Below are 18,417 nucleotides of genomic sequence, written 5' to 3' on the forward strand. Positions count from 1 at the left end.
AGAAAACCCACCTAAAAGCCCTTGGCACAGGTTTCACACGGTTTCCAAACGGTGCACACTGTTTTCACATTAACCTGCCCCTATTGATCCAGTGCACCCGGTCAACAACCAATCAGAGCAGAGGAGTTTCTGATGCAGTGACTGTGCACTGATCAAATATGAATCATTACTGTATTGCTTATTTCTTGCATAAGAAGCTTTCAGAAACATGTTTTACTGTACTGTTTAGCTGTAAATTGAGAAAGTTTGTCTGGCCAGTCGGCAGGTTAGGTTTCGGCTCCACTTGGTCACAAACGTTCTCATTTTTCAGACTAGCTCGGCTCTGAATGGCTGTTTTTCTTCAGTTGAGGTGGAAAGTAGCAGATGCCATTAGGAGCACACACAGAGGGCTCTGGGAGCAGGAACATTACTTTTTCTTCTTTCATTGTGCTGTCAAGATATAGTGACAGTTTCAGGATACCAACTTCAGCTTTAATTAAGGCAGATGCAAAAACAATTTTGTAAATAACCTTTTCATTTTTTTTCCCCCCGTAGACACCTGAGGAAATTCTAATGTGCGTTCAGCCCCGACGAAACAGCAAAATGTTTATTTAAACTTAAATGTGCTGTGGCTGCTGATTTTGGTAACAACTCCGACACACCAACAGAAAACATACCTCAAAGCCTATTGCACACTCCATGGTTGCACACCCTTGCACAGCGTTTCGAGGCAACACATCATTCAACCCAGAAGCCGTAGCAAAACGGTGCAAACCATTTTTAAATTGAATGTGCCCCAGGGTATCCTCTCAGATACTGAGGAATTTCTACTCCTGCGCCATCAAGAGCATCCAGGCCCAGTAAGGGAAAATATCTTTTCCTAAACTTAATGAAGTAGTTTTGTTACCTAAACATATACCTTTCTTGTAGAAAAGCCTTAAACGCTAACTTCTCCCATCACTGTTTGGCATAGAAACAGCACCAAACAGGACCTACATAGAGTGATTCGGCTGTACATACCATAGGAGAAGAAGGCGCTGCAAGAATAAGGCTGAGAGAATCATGAAAGCTCCCAACCACCCGGGTATCAGCCTTTTCTCCCTGTTGAAATTGGAAAGAAGGTACCGGCCAGGCCACCAGGCCAGCACTGAGAGGCTAAGAAGGAGCTTCTACCTTCAGGCCTAACACTGCCTAAGATGCCACCCTGCAGTAGAGTAGCCTACAAGTACACAACAAAGTGTAAGTGTAATTTTCTACTTCCACCCCTGCTAAAACGACAACTCCAGTGACAGCAAGTATGGACACCAGCTGCCATCCTTCACATATGAAGAGGCTCCAGCTCGCTTCTTTCCCTCCAGGGCTTTAGGGCTTGTCACCGGGGACACGCATCTCTGTGGAGATGGATGTAAAGTAGGTCATGAGGTTTAAAAATGCATGTCAGTTATACTAAAAGTAATAAAAAAAAGTTAAGTAATTATCCATCAATGACAGCACAGACTGTGGTAATCCAACTGCTGGACTGGATTTTCCGGGTCATGTTCGTCAACAACCCTGTCAGTGGGCTCCTCATCACGACCGGCCTCTTCCTGCAGAACACAGGTGGGCTCTGAAGGGTCTGCTTGGTACCTTTGTTTCCACTGTGTCTGCCACCCTGCTGGGACAAAACAGGTTGGATCGTATCTCCATATCCACCTACCATTGAGCCATTATCCTGGGGCTATGTACACTCTCTTTAGCTTTCACACTTTGCTATTTTCACAGTGTGTTTCCTTATTTAACTGTGTTTTTCACATCTGTAACATTCAACGCAGGGAAGCCATATCTGCAGGTTTATGTGGCCACAATGGAACCTTGTTAGGCATACTGATGGCTGTTTTCTCTGCCAGAGGAAGCTGGTACTGGTGGCTGTTACTGCCAAATATTTTCCTGTCCATGTTGTGGTACGTGATCTGTTAAAATTAAGCAGATTATTTTGATTGTGCACACATTATCAGTTTAATAGTCATTTTTTGAAACAATGGATCCTTGATTTCCGAAAGAGATAAAGAAAAGCAGCCTCTAAACATAATCAATCTTGGCGGGATCATAATGTCAGCGTGTTATAGTTTGTCTTTTCCGCCCCAATCAGTAATTCATTTCCTGCTTCTGTTCACAGCCTGGTGGTCTCCAGTGCTTTGTCCTCAGTTGCCAGCAAATGGGACCTTCCAATATTCACCCTGCCCTTTAATATTTTGGTGTGTGTCTATGTTGCAGCTACGGGGGGCAATCATCCCTACTTTCCAGAGGTGCAGCGAAGCCCTGCTATGAAAATAAAGATGCACGTACATAGTGCATAAGGTGCAAACATAACCTGCCTTTTCTGCAATTTCAGGTGGTTATGCAGCCAAATGACCATCTGCTCCATCCTAATGACTCCATGGAAAGCCTCAATATCTCTCAAGTATAACAGGAATGCTAATGGTCCAGTAGCTCTTCCCCACACAATCTAAATAATTACAGTGGCTATATTACGTATGTGTAATCTTTTTTTAATTGTTTTGATGTAAGTAAATGGTGACTTTCCGTTTGTAGCTATTCCTGTCAGTGCCAGTTGGTGTTGGCCAGGTGTACAGCTGCGACAGTCCTTGGACAGGAGGCCTCATCCTTCTGGCCCTGCTGCTCTGCTCACCAACTATCTGTTTTCATGCCATGGCATGGCGGCTCTGCTGCTGGCATGCTGTCAGGTAAAAAGATTGTGTCATTTGCATAGAAATATGCATAATGTCTATTTTCGCTACGTTGGTTGTTGAAAGGGCCCCATGGCATTGTGGTGAATGAAGCATGGCATGTTTTCTCAAACAGTGCTGTATAGCCTGTGTGTGTGTTGACTCTTGTGCAATTGTTTGCTATTTAAAAAAGAATTTCATTGTGAATATGGAACTCGTTTCTGATGTGTGGTGCACGATTTGCTCTTACAGCTCCTCACAAGGACATTTACTCAGGGCTGTGGGGATGTAACAGCACTCTGTCCTCCATTGCCATCGGAGGGGTCTTCTATGTCATAACATGGAAAATCCATCTACTGGCCCTAACATGTGGTTAGATTGACAACAGCACTATCACTTTCCCCCTTCAGAAAAAGATTTTCATTAAAATATGTGTTTTTTTTCCAGCATTTTTCATGACAGCGGCGATCTCACAACTGTCTGTGGTAAGCGAGAAACTTTCCTCCCAAGTCAAACTCTATAAATGTAATTTGAACACCCAAATATCTCTCACATCATGTGTCACACTCTCCTCTCCTATTACATCAACCCTTTCAGCTCGCATTACCAGCCTGCACGTGGCCTTTCTGCCTGTCGACTTTCATCTTCCTCCTCATTTCCTCCGAGATCCCAGCCATCTGCAAACTGCCTCTGTCTGTGGTCTCCTACCCCGAGGAAAACCGGCGCTACCAGAGACAATTAAAGGCTGCGGAGAAAGCTCAGCACAATCAGCAGAGCAGCAGCCAAGGAGAGGCCACGCTAAAGGATAATGGACGGCTCGGTAAAGAGACGCTCCTCTGTCCTGAAATCTACCTCTATGAGTACTGTTGTCAGAATAGTGTAGGGATATACAGTCTTGGTATTTTCTCTCTTACATAACAATATCTGTTATTCAAAATGGCTGGACTGTAGGAAAAGATGTTTTCTAAATGTCAAACATTTTGTTATGCAGTGCACCTATTCTACACAGCAGAGGGCAGCACATTCCACGAAAGACTGCTGTTGCATGCACATCTAATAATACTGAAAAAAATACTGAACAGATGTGTGTAGGAATGCAATTATGTATATCAAATTTGTCTGCATTTATATTATTAAATGTAGTCTTGTGGTGGTATTCATTAACAGCCATTACAGTAAAGAGTAACAGTCTTTCCTTGAGTCTCAACAGCACCATCTTTGTGGTTGGTGTGAGTTGATCTGAATGCAGCGGAGCATTTCATCAGTGCAGACCGTGAGCTGTAGGGGAGATTTCATGAAGTACTCCTCCAGCAAAAACACCCTTTTCTCTGCCAGCCATAATCCATCAGTGCCTTCTGTACTCCAATCTGTCCGATCCGTTTCTCTTATCGTTTCTCTTTACCTCTCTTTAGGTTTCTTGCTGTGCTTCTCCCTCAGTTTGACATGTTTTTGCTTATCTACTTCTTCCCCACTATCCTCAAATGACCTCTTCTGCCGTTATCAGTTTTTTTCCGTCTTCACCTCTTCTTTTGAGGACAACCTTTTATTCATTTGCCTCAAGCAAGAAGATTTTGATCTCTGTAAAAAGAAGCTTCGACCGGGTCTGTGCCTGCATTCATATTAACATTTATGGGTAAATCTTTGTGTGTATTTATTGCCATCTGCTGTCTGTGTATCTGGTGCACCAAGGCACATTTTGTCTAGCCAGTGCTACACATGGGAGGCAGTCACACTCCCAGACATGCGTGGGAGCGGCAGTACATTGAGGGAGAAGGTGCGAGACGAGAGAAGGGGCAGAAGTCGAAAATGAGAACATCTCGTTTTCTTGCCTGGAGATAAAATATGACTTGTTATGACAGTTTTTTTTTAAAGTCTAATTTTTTTGTGTCTGTCTATTCTGCATTTGAACCAAATGATCTTATCAAATCAGAACATTTTCTACTTTCTAAAGTAATTACCAAGAAAAACTTTCCTCAATGCTGCCAGCATGTTTCTCTTATCCACTGCCGCCTGTAGGTTAGAGTGACCTTAGTCACTGGCCTTTTACACAACGTTGATTCATCCAGCAACCTTTGAAGGACAGGATAAGTGTTGGCAGTGGGATGGTGCGAGATGAGGTGAGATGAGGTGGGTGTCACTTCCCCTGTGCCAGTGCTGTGTGATCACAGCAGTGTGATTCACCTTCCAGAGTCTCCTGCAGACAGCACCTCCTGCTCCCACAAAACATAACAAAAAGGAGAAAGCAGGGCTGGACCTGTGCAGGATGAAAGCTCAAAACACAGTCACCGTGCCTCTGTACTGGCTGCCAGTTAAGAATAGCAAGTCTCACATAACAAAGTAGGCCAAAGAAGTATGTAACTGTAGTTAAAAATGGTTCATAATCAACAGGGGTGGGGTGATGGAGCCTCCTCCCTCTGGAACTCTCTCCCCAACATATCTGTGACTGCACCATCCGAACACTGTGTGAAGCATTAATCACAACATACCTATTCAGAACTGCTGTTAATGTGTGATTATAATTGTGTAATTTTGAGTGTGATGTTTTTTTTAAGTCATTTTTATATGTAAAGTGTCTGAGTATCATTTAAAAATCGCTATATGAATAAAATGTATTATTATTGCACATTGGCCAACCAACCATTTTTTCCCCACAATCCATCAGCATAGATTTGTAGCTGTAGTTTCTGCATGGATGGATTACTCAACAGGCCTACTGGGCAGAGGCCCAGACCCAGGAGCCTATAAAGTCAGGGGCCATGAAATGTTCCTGGAAAAAAAAACACAAAATGATCACAAAGAGATGCTAAAATTACTGAAAATTGACACAAAATGACCACATAGAGACAAAAAAACGACACAGAAACGCAAAATAATTAAACATAGATGTAAAATGACCACAGAGAAATAAAACGATGACAAAAAATATAAACAAATAGATTCAAAATGACTAAAAATAGATGTAAAACAATCACAAACAAAACAACTAAAAACCGACATAGAATCAAATCAAAGAGAATCAAGATGACGACATAGAAAAGCGTCTAAAAATAAGTGGTACAATGACAAAGAGACCCAAAATTACTATAAAATGACTAAAAGTAGACTCCTTGAATTTGGCTTGTTCCCACGTAGACAGAGTCGGGGCCTCTTATATGTGTGTGCCCAGGGGCCCAGAGTCTCATAATCCGTCCATAAGTAAGTGTTGAATGTTTTCACAACTATGTTGGTGACTATGTTATTTACTGGAACAAGCAGTCAAAAAAGAGGGTGTTCTACTGACTTCCATTTTATTTTAAGTGATAAAATAAAACAATACATATTACACATATTCAACCCTGCAGTTTAAAACCGGGGGCACAAACAAAAGCAGAGAAAGTGACTGTTCAGTACTACTGAGCGTGTGAGAAGACCAAACAACACCACAAGGACACTAGGCTGCATGTAAGCTGTCCACCTTCTCACCGCCTAACAATAACAGTGTCTGTGCAGCTTGGCACTTTAATTAGCATTCATTTCTCAGAGACTGACAGGCAACGCTCTTTCTATGAGAGAGACAGTGTGAATGTGTGGAAAAACAGGCCGTGCACACAGTCAGACTGTTCCTGTGGGCAGGACAAAAAAACGAACGCTGTGAAAGAGGCTGTAGTGATTCACTCCATCGCTCTCTATCTGTGAATAGTATATAAGAGGTGCTATGTGGCGCATGACGCTCCTGGCTCAACATGCTCCAACCAAATTTGTCTGCCGTTTCCTGTAAGACGACAGGAAAATCCTCAGGAAATTCCATCCCCGATTGGATGCATGGAGCATTACAGCAGAGGAAGCATTGCCATGTATGTACGCTCCCTGTGACACTGATTTCCATATCCATGGCTGCACTGCCGGCTGCGGAGTAGACTGTCATAATCTTGTAGTACGATCTCTAAATAGAAATACTGACTGATACTGTCTTTCAGTGACAGCTAAAGCGGCGTTCAAGCAGATGACTTGCTGCATTTCATCAAAAGAGTTTCCTTCATGTGGTCTGTGAGATATTTTTAGACTCTTTTGTACATGTTTTATTTATCTTTAACATCACACAAGCCCCCATAAATAGACCAGTTTCTCCTCTTATACTGTATCTCTTGTTAAAGGGACCGTACAGAAATGATCAGTGAGGGAGAGGGGGTCAGAAAAGGGGAAGGGTTATGTTTGGTTTTTGCTGAAAGAAGGGTTTTCTAAAGAGGGTTTTTCTGTGAGTTTTACTGAACACTCACAAAAAAACTGCGTATGATTGACAGGTGATTTTTGGTCATGTTGATGGAGTTTTATTCAAAGGTTTCTACGGATGAATTTAAATGTTTTTTATTACTGAATTGGAATGTTTTTATTTCTCAATTTAAATGTTTCTATTTTTATTTCTGAAATTTAATGTTTTTATTCCTGAATTTTAATGTTTTTTAATGTTCTGACTTGTTGATTTTTGGCCATGTTGATGAAGTTTATTTCAAATGTTTCTATGGATGAATTTAAATGTTTTTATTTTTATATTTGAATTCAAATGTTTTTATTTCTGAATAATTTCAATGTTTTTATTCCTGTATTTTAATGTTTTTTAATGTTCTGCTGCACATTTTGATCATGTAAAACACAGTGAGTTGCCCTGTGTATTAAATGCGCTATACAAATAAATTTGCCTTGCCTTGAAATAAAAATATTAAAAGTGAAATGACCCCGGGATAAGCGGTTGTAGATGAATGAATGAATGAAATTCCGGCATAAAATCAAACCAGGGTCTTTTTCGGCAAACACAGTCATCAAATAAGCCACCGAGACAATTCTTTTGTGTATTAACTATTAACAGAGCTATATAACTCTGAGTTTATTAAAAGAGTGTTTACACTGGAAATTTACTCTCTGGAATTTCTCCATTAATAGTTCATACAAGGAAAAACATGTCCTGATCGCTTATTTGATCACAAAGACCCTAAGATGAAGTCCAAAAAAATCCCTTTTGTGTGCACCATATACCACTCTCTAACTATAAACACACTGCCAGTAGAACAACCTTAATATTAATAGGGATTGAACCATAGATAGTCTAAAATACGGATGTAGTCTCTGTGACGTAACCCTCAGGTTCCTGAACTGCAAAATGAAACTCATTGTGGGCGGCTGTCTGTTTTGGAGGCAGTCTCAAGAGGCCATTGCAGGTATTTTACACTTGAACATTGGTTTTATTTTTCAGCCCTGGAGGTTGCCACTTGCTTCGAAATGTACCTATATATAGTATGTTGGATTTTTTTCCCCTACACCTAAGAGTCATCTTCACATTATTCTGCATTATAACAGAACTGCAGTCAAGTTAAATGTCACATAGAGCCACCATATTATATAATGCATGATGAGCACAACATAAACCTGTCATACTAATTGTTCCGTGCCAGCAGTAGGTGTTTATTGGTAGCTGTCAGTTAAAGAACAGAGAGCACCTGCCAACAGTAAGCGAGGATGTGCGATTTGGAATTTTGTAAAGATTGTTGTCACATTATTTAACTTGGAAACAGGGCTAAGTTATTATAAAGGGGTAAGGCTTTAAAGAAAATCAAACATAAGGTTTAACCCATTTCTCTAGCATTATCATTTCCATACAGTTCCTTATCACCTGTATTATGGACCAGTCAAAATGTTCATTATTGTTCCTGGCGAGGCGATCGGCATCGTTCAGTCACTCAACATATCTTGGAGGTGATATCTTGAATTTTCACAGGAGAGTGATGTGTGAATACTCACCGAACAACACAAGGTTTTTAACACATTTCAATTACATAACTTGACGCTGACCTTTCCTTCCACAGCTGTCAGCTACTTAATGGCTCATTTGCATTGGCTTGCATTTAATGCCTGTCGCATTTTACATAATTGTTGCGCAGAACTAAGGAGGTGGATGCACTCACAAGCACACCTTCACACTCTGTTGAATAGAGGAAGCATTCAGTATATACAGTCTCTGTAAAGCTTATTCACCTTTTCAGTGAAACTCCATTAACAGAAGAGCTTGGGTCCAATTTAACGTCAGCAGCAAATGAACCTGGACACATTAAGAGTGTCAGTCAATGGAAACTTGTTTAGGTAAATGGTAAATGGACTTGTGCTTATATAGCGCCTTTCTAGTCTTCTCACTACTCAAGGTGCTTTCACACTACCTACCTATTCACACAGATGGCGGTGGACATCTACATACCAACTAATCCATTAACAACTAAACCATTCAAACAACATTCACACACCCATGTGCAGCACAGGGAGCAATTCAGGGTTCAGCCCAAGGACACTTCGACATGTGGACCAGGGGAGCTGGGGATCAAACCCCCAATCTCTCAAATGTAGGACGACCCACTTCCCCACTGAGTCACAGCCGCCCCTTATGTTAATTAATAAACATTTTTCCATTGTACTGTGGAAATCTAATCCATCCAAAACAACACTACAAAAAGTCAGGGACTCAAAAAAAAAAGGTTGTTTATTTAATCAAGGTCCATCTTTTTGGGCAATTCAGTGGTGGGTTTACTTCAGCAATCTTAATACTTGAGGATTTTGTGGTGTTCATTTGATGTTTATACTTTGGTCTAACATATGATCATCTTATGAAACACTGATAAAATGCATTGTTAAAGATTAAACTAGTGGTTTGAAATCCATTTGGCTCGTAACCCCTTATAGAAACTCAGTACTGTGGCCCCTCATGTTTCAGATATGAGTTCTCAAAATTCAACATCATCCAAGCAGATCTTTGCTTTGTTTTGTCATTCTTTCCTACAACATTATGCATCCCAGCAGCCCTCAGATTTGTCTTGGAGGAGCACCGATGGACTAAAATACCAAAATGTAAAGTAGTTCAAACTAGCACCTTCACCAGCTACAACAGTAAAATGCCACTTTGATGCATCCCTGTTATTTAACAATGCCATATGCAATGATACATCAGTTATAGGGCTATTTTCTGCAGAATAAGGCTACTTTTACTTTTCATGTGATTTTTAAATGCAGGGCATTTTACTTCTAATGGGGTATTTTGACATTCACGTCTCAGTAAAAGATCTGAACACTTCTTCCACTGCTGGTGCTAATTCATTGAATTGGATTAAACCGTATAGGCCCTAATGCTATTGTTTCATCATTAAAGTGAAATTCTGGCATGAAATCATCCCGGGGTTTTTTTGGGCAAATACACTCATCAAATTATTCACTGAGACAAATTTTTTTACATGTTACAACTATTAACGGAGGGTCATTAACAGTCGCTACCAGCCAAATGCGGCTAAAACTGATTAACTCGGGGCAGCACGTTGAAGGCATTAAAACGTCTTTTTTAACCACTAATAATGCTCGAAATAACACCAAACCTCTGCAGTAGCATGATAAGATCCCTACATATTAATTAGCAACAACGCAGACCCAGAGTTTATGAGTGTTTTGACCAAATGCAATCCGAAAGGAAGGAGCCCATTGATGCTTCAGTTTATGTGTAGGGACTCTTATCATGCTACTGCAGAGGTTTGGTGTAATTTTGAGCAGTATTAGGGGTTAAAAGAGCCGTTTTAATGCCTTCACCGCGCTGCCCCGAGCTAATCAGTGTTACCCACGGCCGGCTGTTAGTGACTTTCCGGGATATCTCCATTAATAGTTGATACACGAAAAGAAATTGTCTCGACGACTTATTTGATGAATGTATTTGCCGAAAAAGACCATGGGATGATTTTATGCAGGAATTTCCCTTTAACACTAATTGATGATATGCTCTTACACATATCTGACTTGAACTTCTGCTCCTTCAAATGGCCATTCCTAGGTGACACCAGGTCAGTCAATTCCCTGCTGTCATCCACAGCCAAGTTATATAACCTCATTGTTCAGATCGGCCTGTGAATGTTCTCATTTGTCCAGGTCATCGTTATCCTCAAGGCAATTTCAGTCCAAAGCAACTGGACTTGGTTATTTGTCTAGGTAGACGTTTCACCTCTCATCCAAGAGGCTTCATCAGTTCATGTACCCATCTGACCAGGCTGGGACTGGTCAGATAATTGGAAAGTGGAGATACATTTTTCTTTTTTTAAGTCATTTGAGGACAACGGGGGCTTCATCACTGAACAGGTGACTGTCTGGATCTTTTTTTTTTTTTTTTTAACTGCATGTCTGGTTGTTCTGTTCAGTCTGTGGGGAAGAAGAAAAAAAAAACATCCTCTGTGTCGTGACTGTCTGCTCGGCTCTGCCTTCAAGAACTCCGGAAACAAGTCTCCAGATGGAGAAGGAGGCTGCAACATCCGTGCGATCATCACCGGAGCACCAATGGCTTTCCACCGTGCAAGCTGAGGACACCGGCATCCCCTGCTGCGCATGAAGAAAGGGGCGGATCCGGGGAAAGCTCGGTCACGCTGCGTGGGTGGGTGAGTGTATAGTAAAGGAGCTGCCGCGGTGGTATTTAACAGAGAGCCGGGGAGAGCACAGACAGGACGAACGGTAATCCCGAACAAACAGGAGCGATTTCAGCACCAGGACAGCGACACACAGCCCTAAAACACTTACCACCATGGTTCTCATCTGGACTCAGTTTGGAGTTAAGCACAAAAATGTCAATGTCAAGTGCAAAGTGCGAGTTATGCACCGAGGTGACAGCTCGGGATCTTCATCATCAGCGGTAAGTACACTTGATCTTTTTATAGTTTGTTTTTGTCCTTTTGTTAAATCACTTATGGAATCATCAGATACACCATAACTGTGAATGAAATATGCTTCATCCAAAGTATATTATAGTAGTAAATTCGCTTTAAAAAGTAATAATCTTTGGTGTAGTGGCATCGCTCTGTGTTCAGTCATTGGTTTGTGTCTGTTGCTGTGGATTCATTCAAAATGCTAGAGTCGCCGATTTCGCGTTCAGCCAATCGCTGCAGAGGATCTCGGTTGTTGGGGGATATCTTGTCCCCTCTCTCGCTCCCCCGTTGAGTTGTGCACCAGCATTGAATTCATTGATATGCAGTTGCACAGCAGCACGGAGACAAGGGTGTTTTCCCAGAGAGTGTCTTTGCCTGGGGCTGATTTTCAGCATATTAATATATTCTATGCAGCACTTGTTGTATATGAACAAAGCACCGAGCATCCTGTTTTATATTCTAGAGAATGACTATTTGATTTTAAATGCTCATGAATAAGCCTTTGCACCATTGCCACTGTGAGAGTTCAAATTCATATGCAACAAAAGGTACATTATTAAACCAGGTTTTTAAATATCACAAGTATTAAGTCATCTAATGTCTGATTGTTCTTCTTTCAACAGGAAAGCACCAAGTCTGAGCAGGACACACCCTGTCTGGCCATCAAACCCACAGGCAAGGACTTCTACAAAGTCCTGGGTGTCTCCCCTGAATCCAATGAAGACGAGATCAAGAAGGCCTACAGGAAGATGGCTCTCAAGTTCCACCCAGACAAGAACAGCGATGCGGATGCAGAGGACAAGTTCAAAGAGATTGCAGAGGCCTACGAGATCCTGACCGACCCCAAGAAGAGAAGCATCTATGACCAGTTTGGAGAAGAAGGTGAGAGTGAGATTTCATGTAATGTGAGTTTAATAGCAACTGCCATCTGGCTAATTAGTGTTGAACAGGCGGGTGCATTAACTATGCATGTCTTCGTTAAGACTAAGTTCTGATGTGCAGTGGGAGGATGATGACTGAAACACTTCCACCCCTGTTAAACCAGCTTAACGTGTGCTGCATAGACAGTTGAGAAGCCGATAAATTATTCAGCCATGTGAGAGTTTTCCTAAAAACTCCTGAATAGCTGATGTTTAATAAACCTTCTAGTGGGAGCGGCAGGATTTGCATGAAAGAACCACCAATGTTGGAATAAGACTGAAAATAATGATTTTAACTCTTTATGTTTTCTTTGTTTTTTAGGTCTTAAAACTGGAATGTCGATGGCGGGCAAAGGCAACGTCTTTCGTAATAATTTCTACACTGATCCCCACGCCACCTTCTCCTCCTCCTTCCATGGCTCAGACCACTTCGACATCTTCTTCGGCAATGACTTTGACAGCGAAGAAGACCTCTTCAACCCCTTCAGAAGGTTCCCCTTCAGCCATGTAGGCGGGTTCTCCGGCTGTGAGGGTGGGCTGCGGAGAGGAGAGCGGCGGCTGCAGGGCGACGAGGTGGTGCACGACCTGCTGGTGACCCTAGAGGAGGTGATGCAAGGCTGCACAAAGCACGTGAAGATCACCCGCAGCCGCCTCACCCAGGATGGCCGCAGCCTGCGATCTGAGGAAAAGGTGCTAAATGTGGTGGTGAAGAAAGGCTGGAAAGCGGGGACCAAGATCACCTTCCCAAGGGAGGGAGATGAGACGCCCAACAACACCCCTGCTGACATCACCTTCATTCTCAGGGACAAGGAGCACACGCAGTATAAGAGAGACGGCTCCAACATCGTCTTCACGGCCAAGATCACCCTCAAGGAGGTGAGTTTTGTGTGTTTAGGTCACACTTAAAGGTCTAGAGTTTGACTCCTACAGAGGCCATCAATCCTGATTTATTATGAAACAGGTCTGCGCGCAGATATATACTATGTCATTGCCAACCGCTTACACCTACTCAGAGAAAGGCAAACCTCCATCCACCACTTCTTATCCTTTACATAAGTGCTGAATGATACATTCTCTATACCAGAGAAAATCAATTACTGAAAGGCGTCAATAAGAAGACAGGAAGTATGCTTTCTGCCAAACTCAGGGAGGATGAAGTCTTAAATTAAAGTCTGAGGATGGAACACGGTGTTCTGTTACGGGCACCTAAGCCCCCATCTTTAAACAGACCCCCGCTAACAGAACAGCAGCAGTAGCCTGCCAACGCCTTTGTTACCTCATCAGCCCCTGCAGAGCGAGAGAGAGCAGGAGCTAAATTTAGCCTCAGCACCGACTGCCCCCACGAATCACGCTTCACTCTCCCTCTTAGCTACTATGTGTGCCGCAGACTCCTCTGCCTCTAAAAGGCAGGCAGGGAGGCAGCTTTTTTGGCTCGCTCCCGTCTCTGGCTCTCACTTCTACCAACCCACACACAGATTAGCAGGATAGCAGTCACACAAGAGTGGCATTTCAAAGAGCTCCCTCCATCTTTTGCTATGGCTCCCTTCAGTCACTAAAGCACTTAACTCCCACACACAGCCTGTGAATAGAGCAGTGATTATAACATCTGTAACACCGGTTTGTTGCATAGTTGCATAACACAGAAAATCGTTAAGCTTCCAGAAAGACAGACACTCCATATTTATCCGTTATGCAACTTGACACTTTTAAAGATCCGGCATTTAATTGATTTTTTTTTGTTTTCCAAGTGTGCTTCAATCCAGTCATAACCAGCCCACTTAGAAAGCATTGTTAAACTTGTTCTAACTATAACGGTTCTACAGAATTAACTTTTCTCTCCCTTTTGTGTCCTCCAGGCTCTCTGTGGCTGCACAGTTAACGTTCCAACACTTGACAACCGAATGATGCCTCTACCATGCAGTGATGTTATCAAACCAGGTGCTGTCCGGCGGCTGAGGGGCGAAGGGCTGCCCATGCCCAAGAGCCCGTCCCAGCGAGGCGACTTGGTGGTGGAGTTCCAGGTGCTCTTCCCCGACAGGATCCCACCACAGTCCCGCGAGATCATCAAGCACAGCCTTGCCCAGTGCTAGTCTGCATTTATTTATCGACCTGGTTGACACAGCTTCACCATGTGTGTGTGTTGTAATCAATTCACAAACAAAGCCTTGTCCAAGGTGCTAATATCACAACCAATCACAACCTCTTATTGTGTTTTGGAACGGCAAGCAGCGCTTAAGTGAGTTGTAGTTCGGCGAGGAGACGACTTTCTGCAGGCACGACGCACAACAACCATGATGCCACCTGAGCAGTGAGTTTCGAACCGATGATTTGGGTCTTTGGTATCTGAGGGCCTCCATTGACTTGATAGCCTTTCTCTTGAATACAAAGGTTATCTGTAGCTGTTATTCCTGCAGACCTACAGCAGGATATCAGTGAGCTATTCAAGTCTGTAAAGACTTAAATGGTAGAAACACACATAGAGAAAACAACAACTTTATTATAGTTATATGGTGCTCATATGACTGATATTTTGCATTGATTTATTACAATAGCAACGTATACTTGTGTACAAGGATCTACTTTGTGTGCAAAATGGAAACACTGTCTCTAAGAGAGATTCATCTGTCAAATGTTCTATTGAATTATTTGAAATGTTTGTATATTCTGAAATGAGCCAGATGTATTATTACCTGATATAGACATGTTTGAAAGCATGGACAATAAATAAATAAAGAAAAAAAATACATTTTGATGTATGTTCTCGCCCTCTTTGTTATAAACACAGCCTATAAGTGGACAACATAAGTCCTCAATAAACGTTCAGACACTGAAGTCCATAAAATCCAAATTCAGAGCATGGACATAAAGAAAATCATCACCGCAAAACATTAGAGCAGTGCCAGCCTGGTGCCAGTCTGGTCAGATGGGTACATGAACTGATGAAGCCTCTTGGATGAGAGGTGAAACTTCTTCCTAGACAAACAACCAGTCCAGTTGCTTTTGACTGAAATTGCTTTGGGGATAACGATGACCTGGACAAATGAGAACAATCACAGGCTTATTAGAGCAGTGATGCAGGAGTCAGGCCATCTAGTGCCACCTAGCGGCGAGGGGTTGCTATGACAACGCCAAACATCCTGCACATAATAGGACACACCTGTTGATCTGTAATTTATGTGGCTGCCAACTTCTTTGCTCGTTGCACAGTCCTCCCGGATCAAGCCTTTGCTTTGTTAACACTGACGGTGTCTAGTCTGCAGTGATGAAGACGAGGGCGGTGAAAGACAACATCCCCATCTGGAGACTGTTCGCATTTGAGAAGCAGGCTGGCATGTTGCTGTTTGATAAGTCCACATTGATTGACACACCTGTGCGTTCAGAGACAACGTGCAATCTCGATCGAGATCAGCAATTCTCCAAAATTCACCCTTCATGTCCTCTGGAATGAAATGTCTCAGATAGGTCAGACCACACCATCAGATCTGACTCAAGGTTTCCCTGTGACAAATCTGACTTTAGTCGTCCTCTTGCTCATACCCTGCGTGGTCATTCTGCTTCTGCTGAACTGCCTGTTCCTGGGTTACAAGTTACTGATCCTGTCAAAGAAGAACAAGAAGCGAGAGGACGTAGAGGAGATGCTTTTGCAGTCCACGCTGCAAAGAGTCAGAAGAGCATCCGACGTGGTTTTCCCCTCGCTGCAGGACGGGAGGAGAGCTTATATGTCTCTATCGGAGCCCGTCCTGCCCCATCCTGTCACCTCTTCCAGGGCTTCATCCAGGGAGAGGGCCGGGGTGGATCACAGGATGCGGCTCCTGATGCCAGATGGTGCCACCGGCTCAGGGTCCCTGAGGGCGCCGAGCACCATTCGGGCCCCGTCCTCTGCGGCTGGCTTCACCCCTAGACTCGACCTGCCCTCCGGCTCACGATCTCACAGAATCAGGAAAGCGAGATGGTGTAGAAGCGCACCAGTTTTACCGCAGTCCAGTGATTCGGAGGCTGAAACCAGAGTGAACCTTGTTCCGCCAAATTCTCCAATGGTGAGTGGGCTACTGTGGGTGTCAATGACTCAAAATGACCAGGAAGAAAGCTAAAGAGTCCAGGGCCACTGTGGAGATAATATTAAGAAGTGGAGATGGACTGATTGCTGGGTATCCATTCAAGAACATCTGCAGGAAACTAAAATAACTACATTTTAACATTTTGAGAAAATGCTTTAGGCCAGTGATGCCAAATTCTAGTAATTGTAGGTTACCCAAACAGCAGGGCCGGATCAGCCTGCTCAGGGCCCTGGGGCAGAAAAATAGCTGCTGGGCTCCTATTTTACCCTGTTACTCCCTGGTCTCCTCCAGAAGCCTTCTTTACGTGAGGAAGCATAAATGTGACATAATGAAATCCGCCTTCTCTCTGTCCATTACTCCCAGAATGAAATGGCCCCAGTTCTCTCCAGTGTTTTTTTAATTTAGACAAAATAATGAACATCTTGCGCCTACATTTTGCCATTGCCCCTTAGAATACGCTAATAAAGCAAACCCCATCTTTAGGGCTTTGTTATGTCGGTTGATATTTGCTTTAGTGTTGCATATTCCCAAACAAATTTTGAGTTCAGAAAATGACGACAAACCACTTGTGACACAAAGTTGGGGTTTTAAAATGCATCACTTCTTATACCATCTTACCTATCCTGCTTATGTGGTTTGTTCCAAACCAATAGGTAAAGTTCAAACTGCATTCTTATCACAACAGCAGAAAATGTAAAAGCTTTCATTAACTTGCAGCTTAGATCGATATGTTACGATGTAGAGCCGTGAGCAATAAATCTATACAAAAGTGAATGTCCACTTAAAATCAAACCAGTAGTTTAAAGCATAAAATGCATTCCTAATTCAAAATGCGTGCGGTGTCTCTATTTTTTTTCCCTTTGTTCACAGCAGGAGACAGAACAAGTGGGTCATCTTCGTCGGGTCAGCACTCGTGAGAGGCTGACGGATGTGAACCCAGGTGTTGCAATGCTTGTGTTTGACAAAGTGGACATGGAGTGTGACTACATCAGCCCATCTTCAGAGACGTCCTGCCTCAACACATCTGCAGTGGGTCCCGGATTGGACAGCGACTTTGGTGCAAGTGCAGGTACGCTTTGGTCTCCTCCAGCTGCACTGTAATCAATATGGATGTCATTAATAACTTCTGTTACTGCTGCAGCAAAAACAAGTAGACGGGGGGAGGAGGGGGGTTATGTTCTGTTGAGACGTCATTTAAATCTGCTTCTTCGTAGGTAAATAAATATGGAACATATTTGTTATTATAGCATTTGACTGATCAAGAAAACAGAGAGTACATCTTTGTAGTGTGTAGCTTCAATCTTCCGTATAATTAGGACTTAATATTTCCATGGTGTCCTTCCAGGTGTCTCCTTGCGGATTCTGTCCGCAGACAGTGACAGTCTGTCCAATGGGGTCGTGGCTTCAGCCCTGGAGTGGGATTATTATGACCCCTGTTATGTCAAACAGAATAATGTACACAAACATAAACACCACAGGCCTGCAGTGCACACCAAACAGTACTGGGTGTAATATGATCCGGCTGTCGGTTTGATCTTTTTAACATTTTATTTTTTTTAATACTTCATCATTTTTATTATTTAAATAATATGCATGTTTTAGTCTTAATTTATTTTGTTAGTCTCACTAATAGTCACCACTTTAAAATCACACGTTTTAATAAGAACACACTCTGCCACTGAATTTGTTCAAATTGTGAAATAATTACCGTGCACGTTCGCTGAAGTTATTATGAAATGTTCACTATGCACTTCTTCACTTGTGTTAATCTTAATTATAGTCACTATTTCACGTTAACAGGGCTGTTCAAGTTCTGGATTTCATAAACATTCACATTGTTGATTTAAATGCACTGCTATTGATTTACATGTTTTGATTCACCCTGAATAATAAAGACTAATTTTGAGTTCAGGGCTTCTTGATTGTCTTTCCAATTAAATCACTGTCAAACATGATGAATCATAAGGGAATAAAGTGTCAAATATAGGGGAAACTGTACACTCTACATATGTTTAAGGTAATTAATAAGTCTTAATGGGAGTTTTTCATGTGTTTGACATCTGTA

General features: G+C 42.5%; 2 protein-coding genes across 2 annotated transcripts; both read left to right on the top strand.

Moving 5' to 3' along the window:
* Positions 1-11,253: 11,253 nt before the first annotated feature.
* LOC310958756 (dnaJ homolog subfamily B member 5) lies at positions 11,254-14,384 on the top strand (the record flags this gene model as incomplete). Its single annotated transcript, XM_083929847.1, has 4 exons — positions 11,254-11,361; positions 11,998-12,256; positions 12,617-13,170; positions 14,151-14,384. 4 exons carry the CDS (start codon positions 11,254-11,256, stop codon positions 14,382-14,384), a joined length of 1,155 nt encoding a protein of 384 aa, XP_083785973.1.
* Positions 14,385-15,743: 1,359 nt separating this feature from the next.
* On the top strand, positions 15,744-17,864 carry hwa (huluwa; the record flags this gene model as incomplete). Its single annotated transcript, XM_083930363.1, has 3 exons — positions 15,744-16,331; positions 17,223-17,421; positions 17,698-17,864. The coding sequence occupies 3 exons, from the start codon at positions 15,744-15,746 to the stop codon at positions 17,862-17,864; spliced, it is 954 nt and encodes a 317-aa protein (XP_083786489.1).
* Between the last annotated feature and the right edge of the window lie 553 nt (positions 17,865-18,417).

This window comes from Echiichthys vipera (assembly GCF_963691815.1).
Source record: "Echiichthys vipera genome assembly, chromosome: 16".
NCBI lineage: Eukaryota > Metazoa > Chordata > Actinopteri > Perciformes > Trachinidae > Echiichthys > Echiichthys vipera.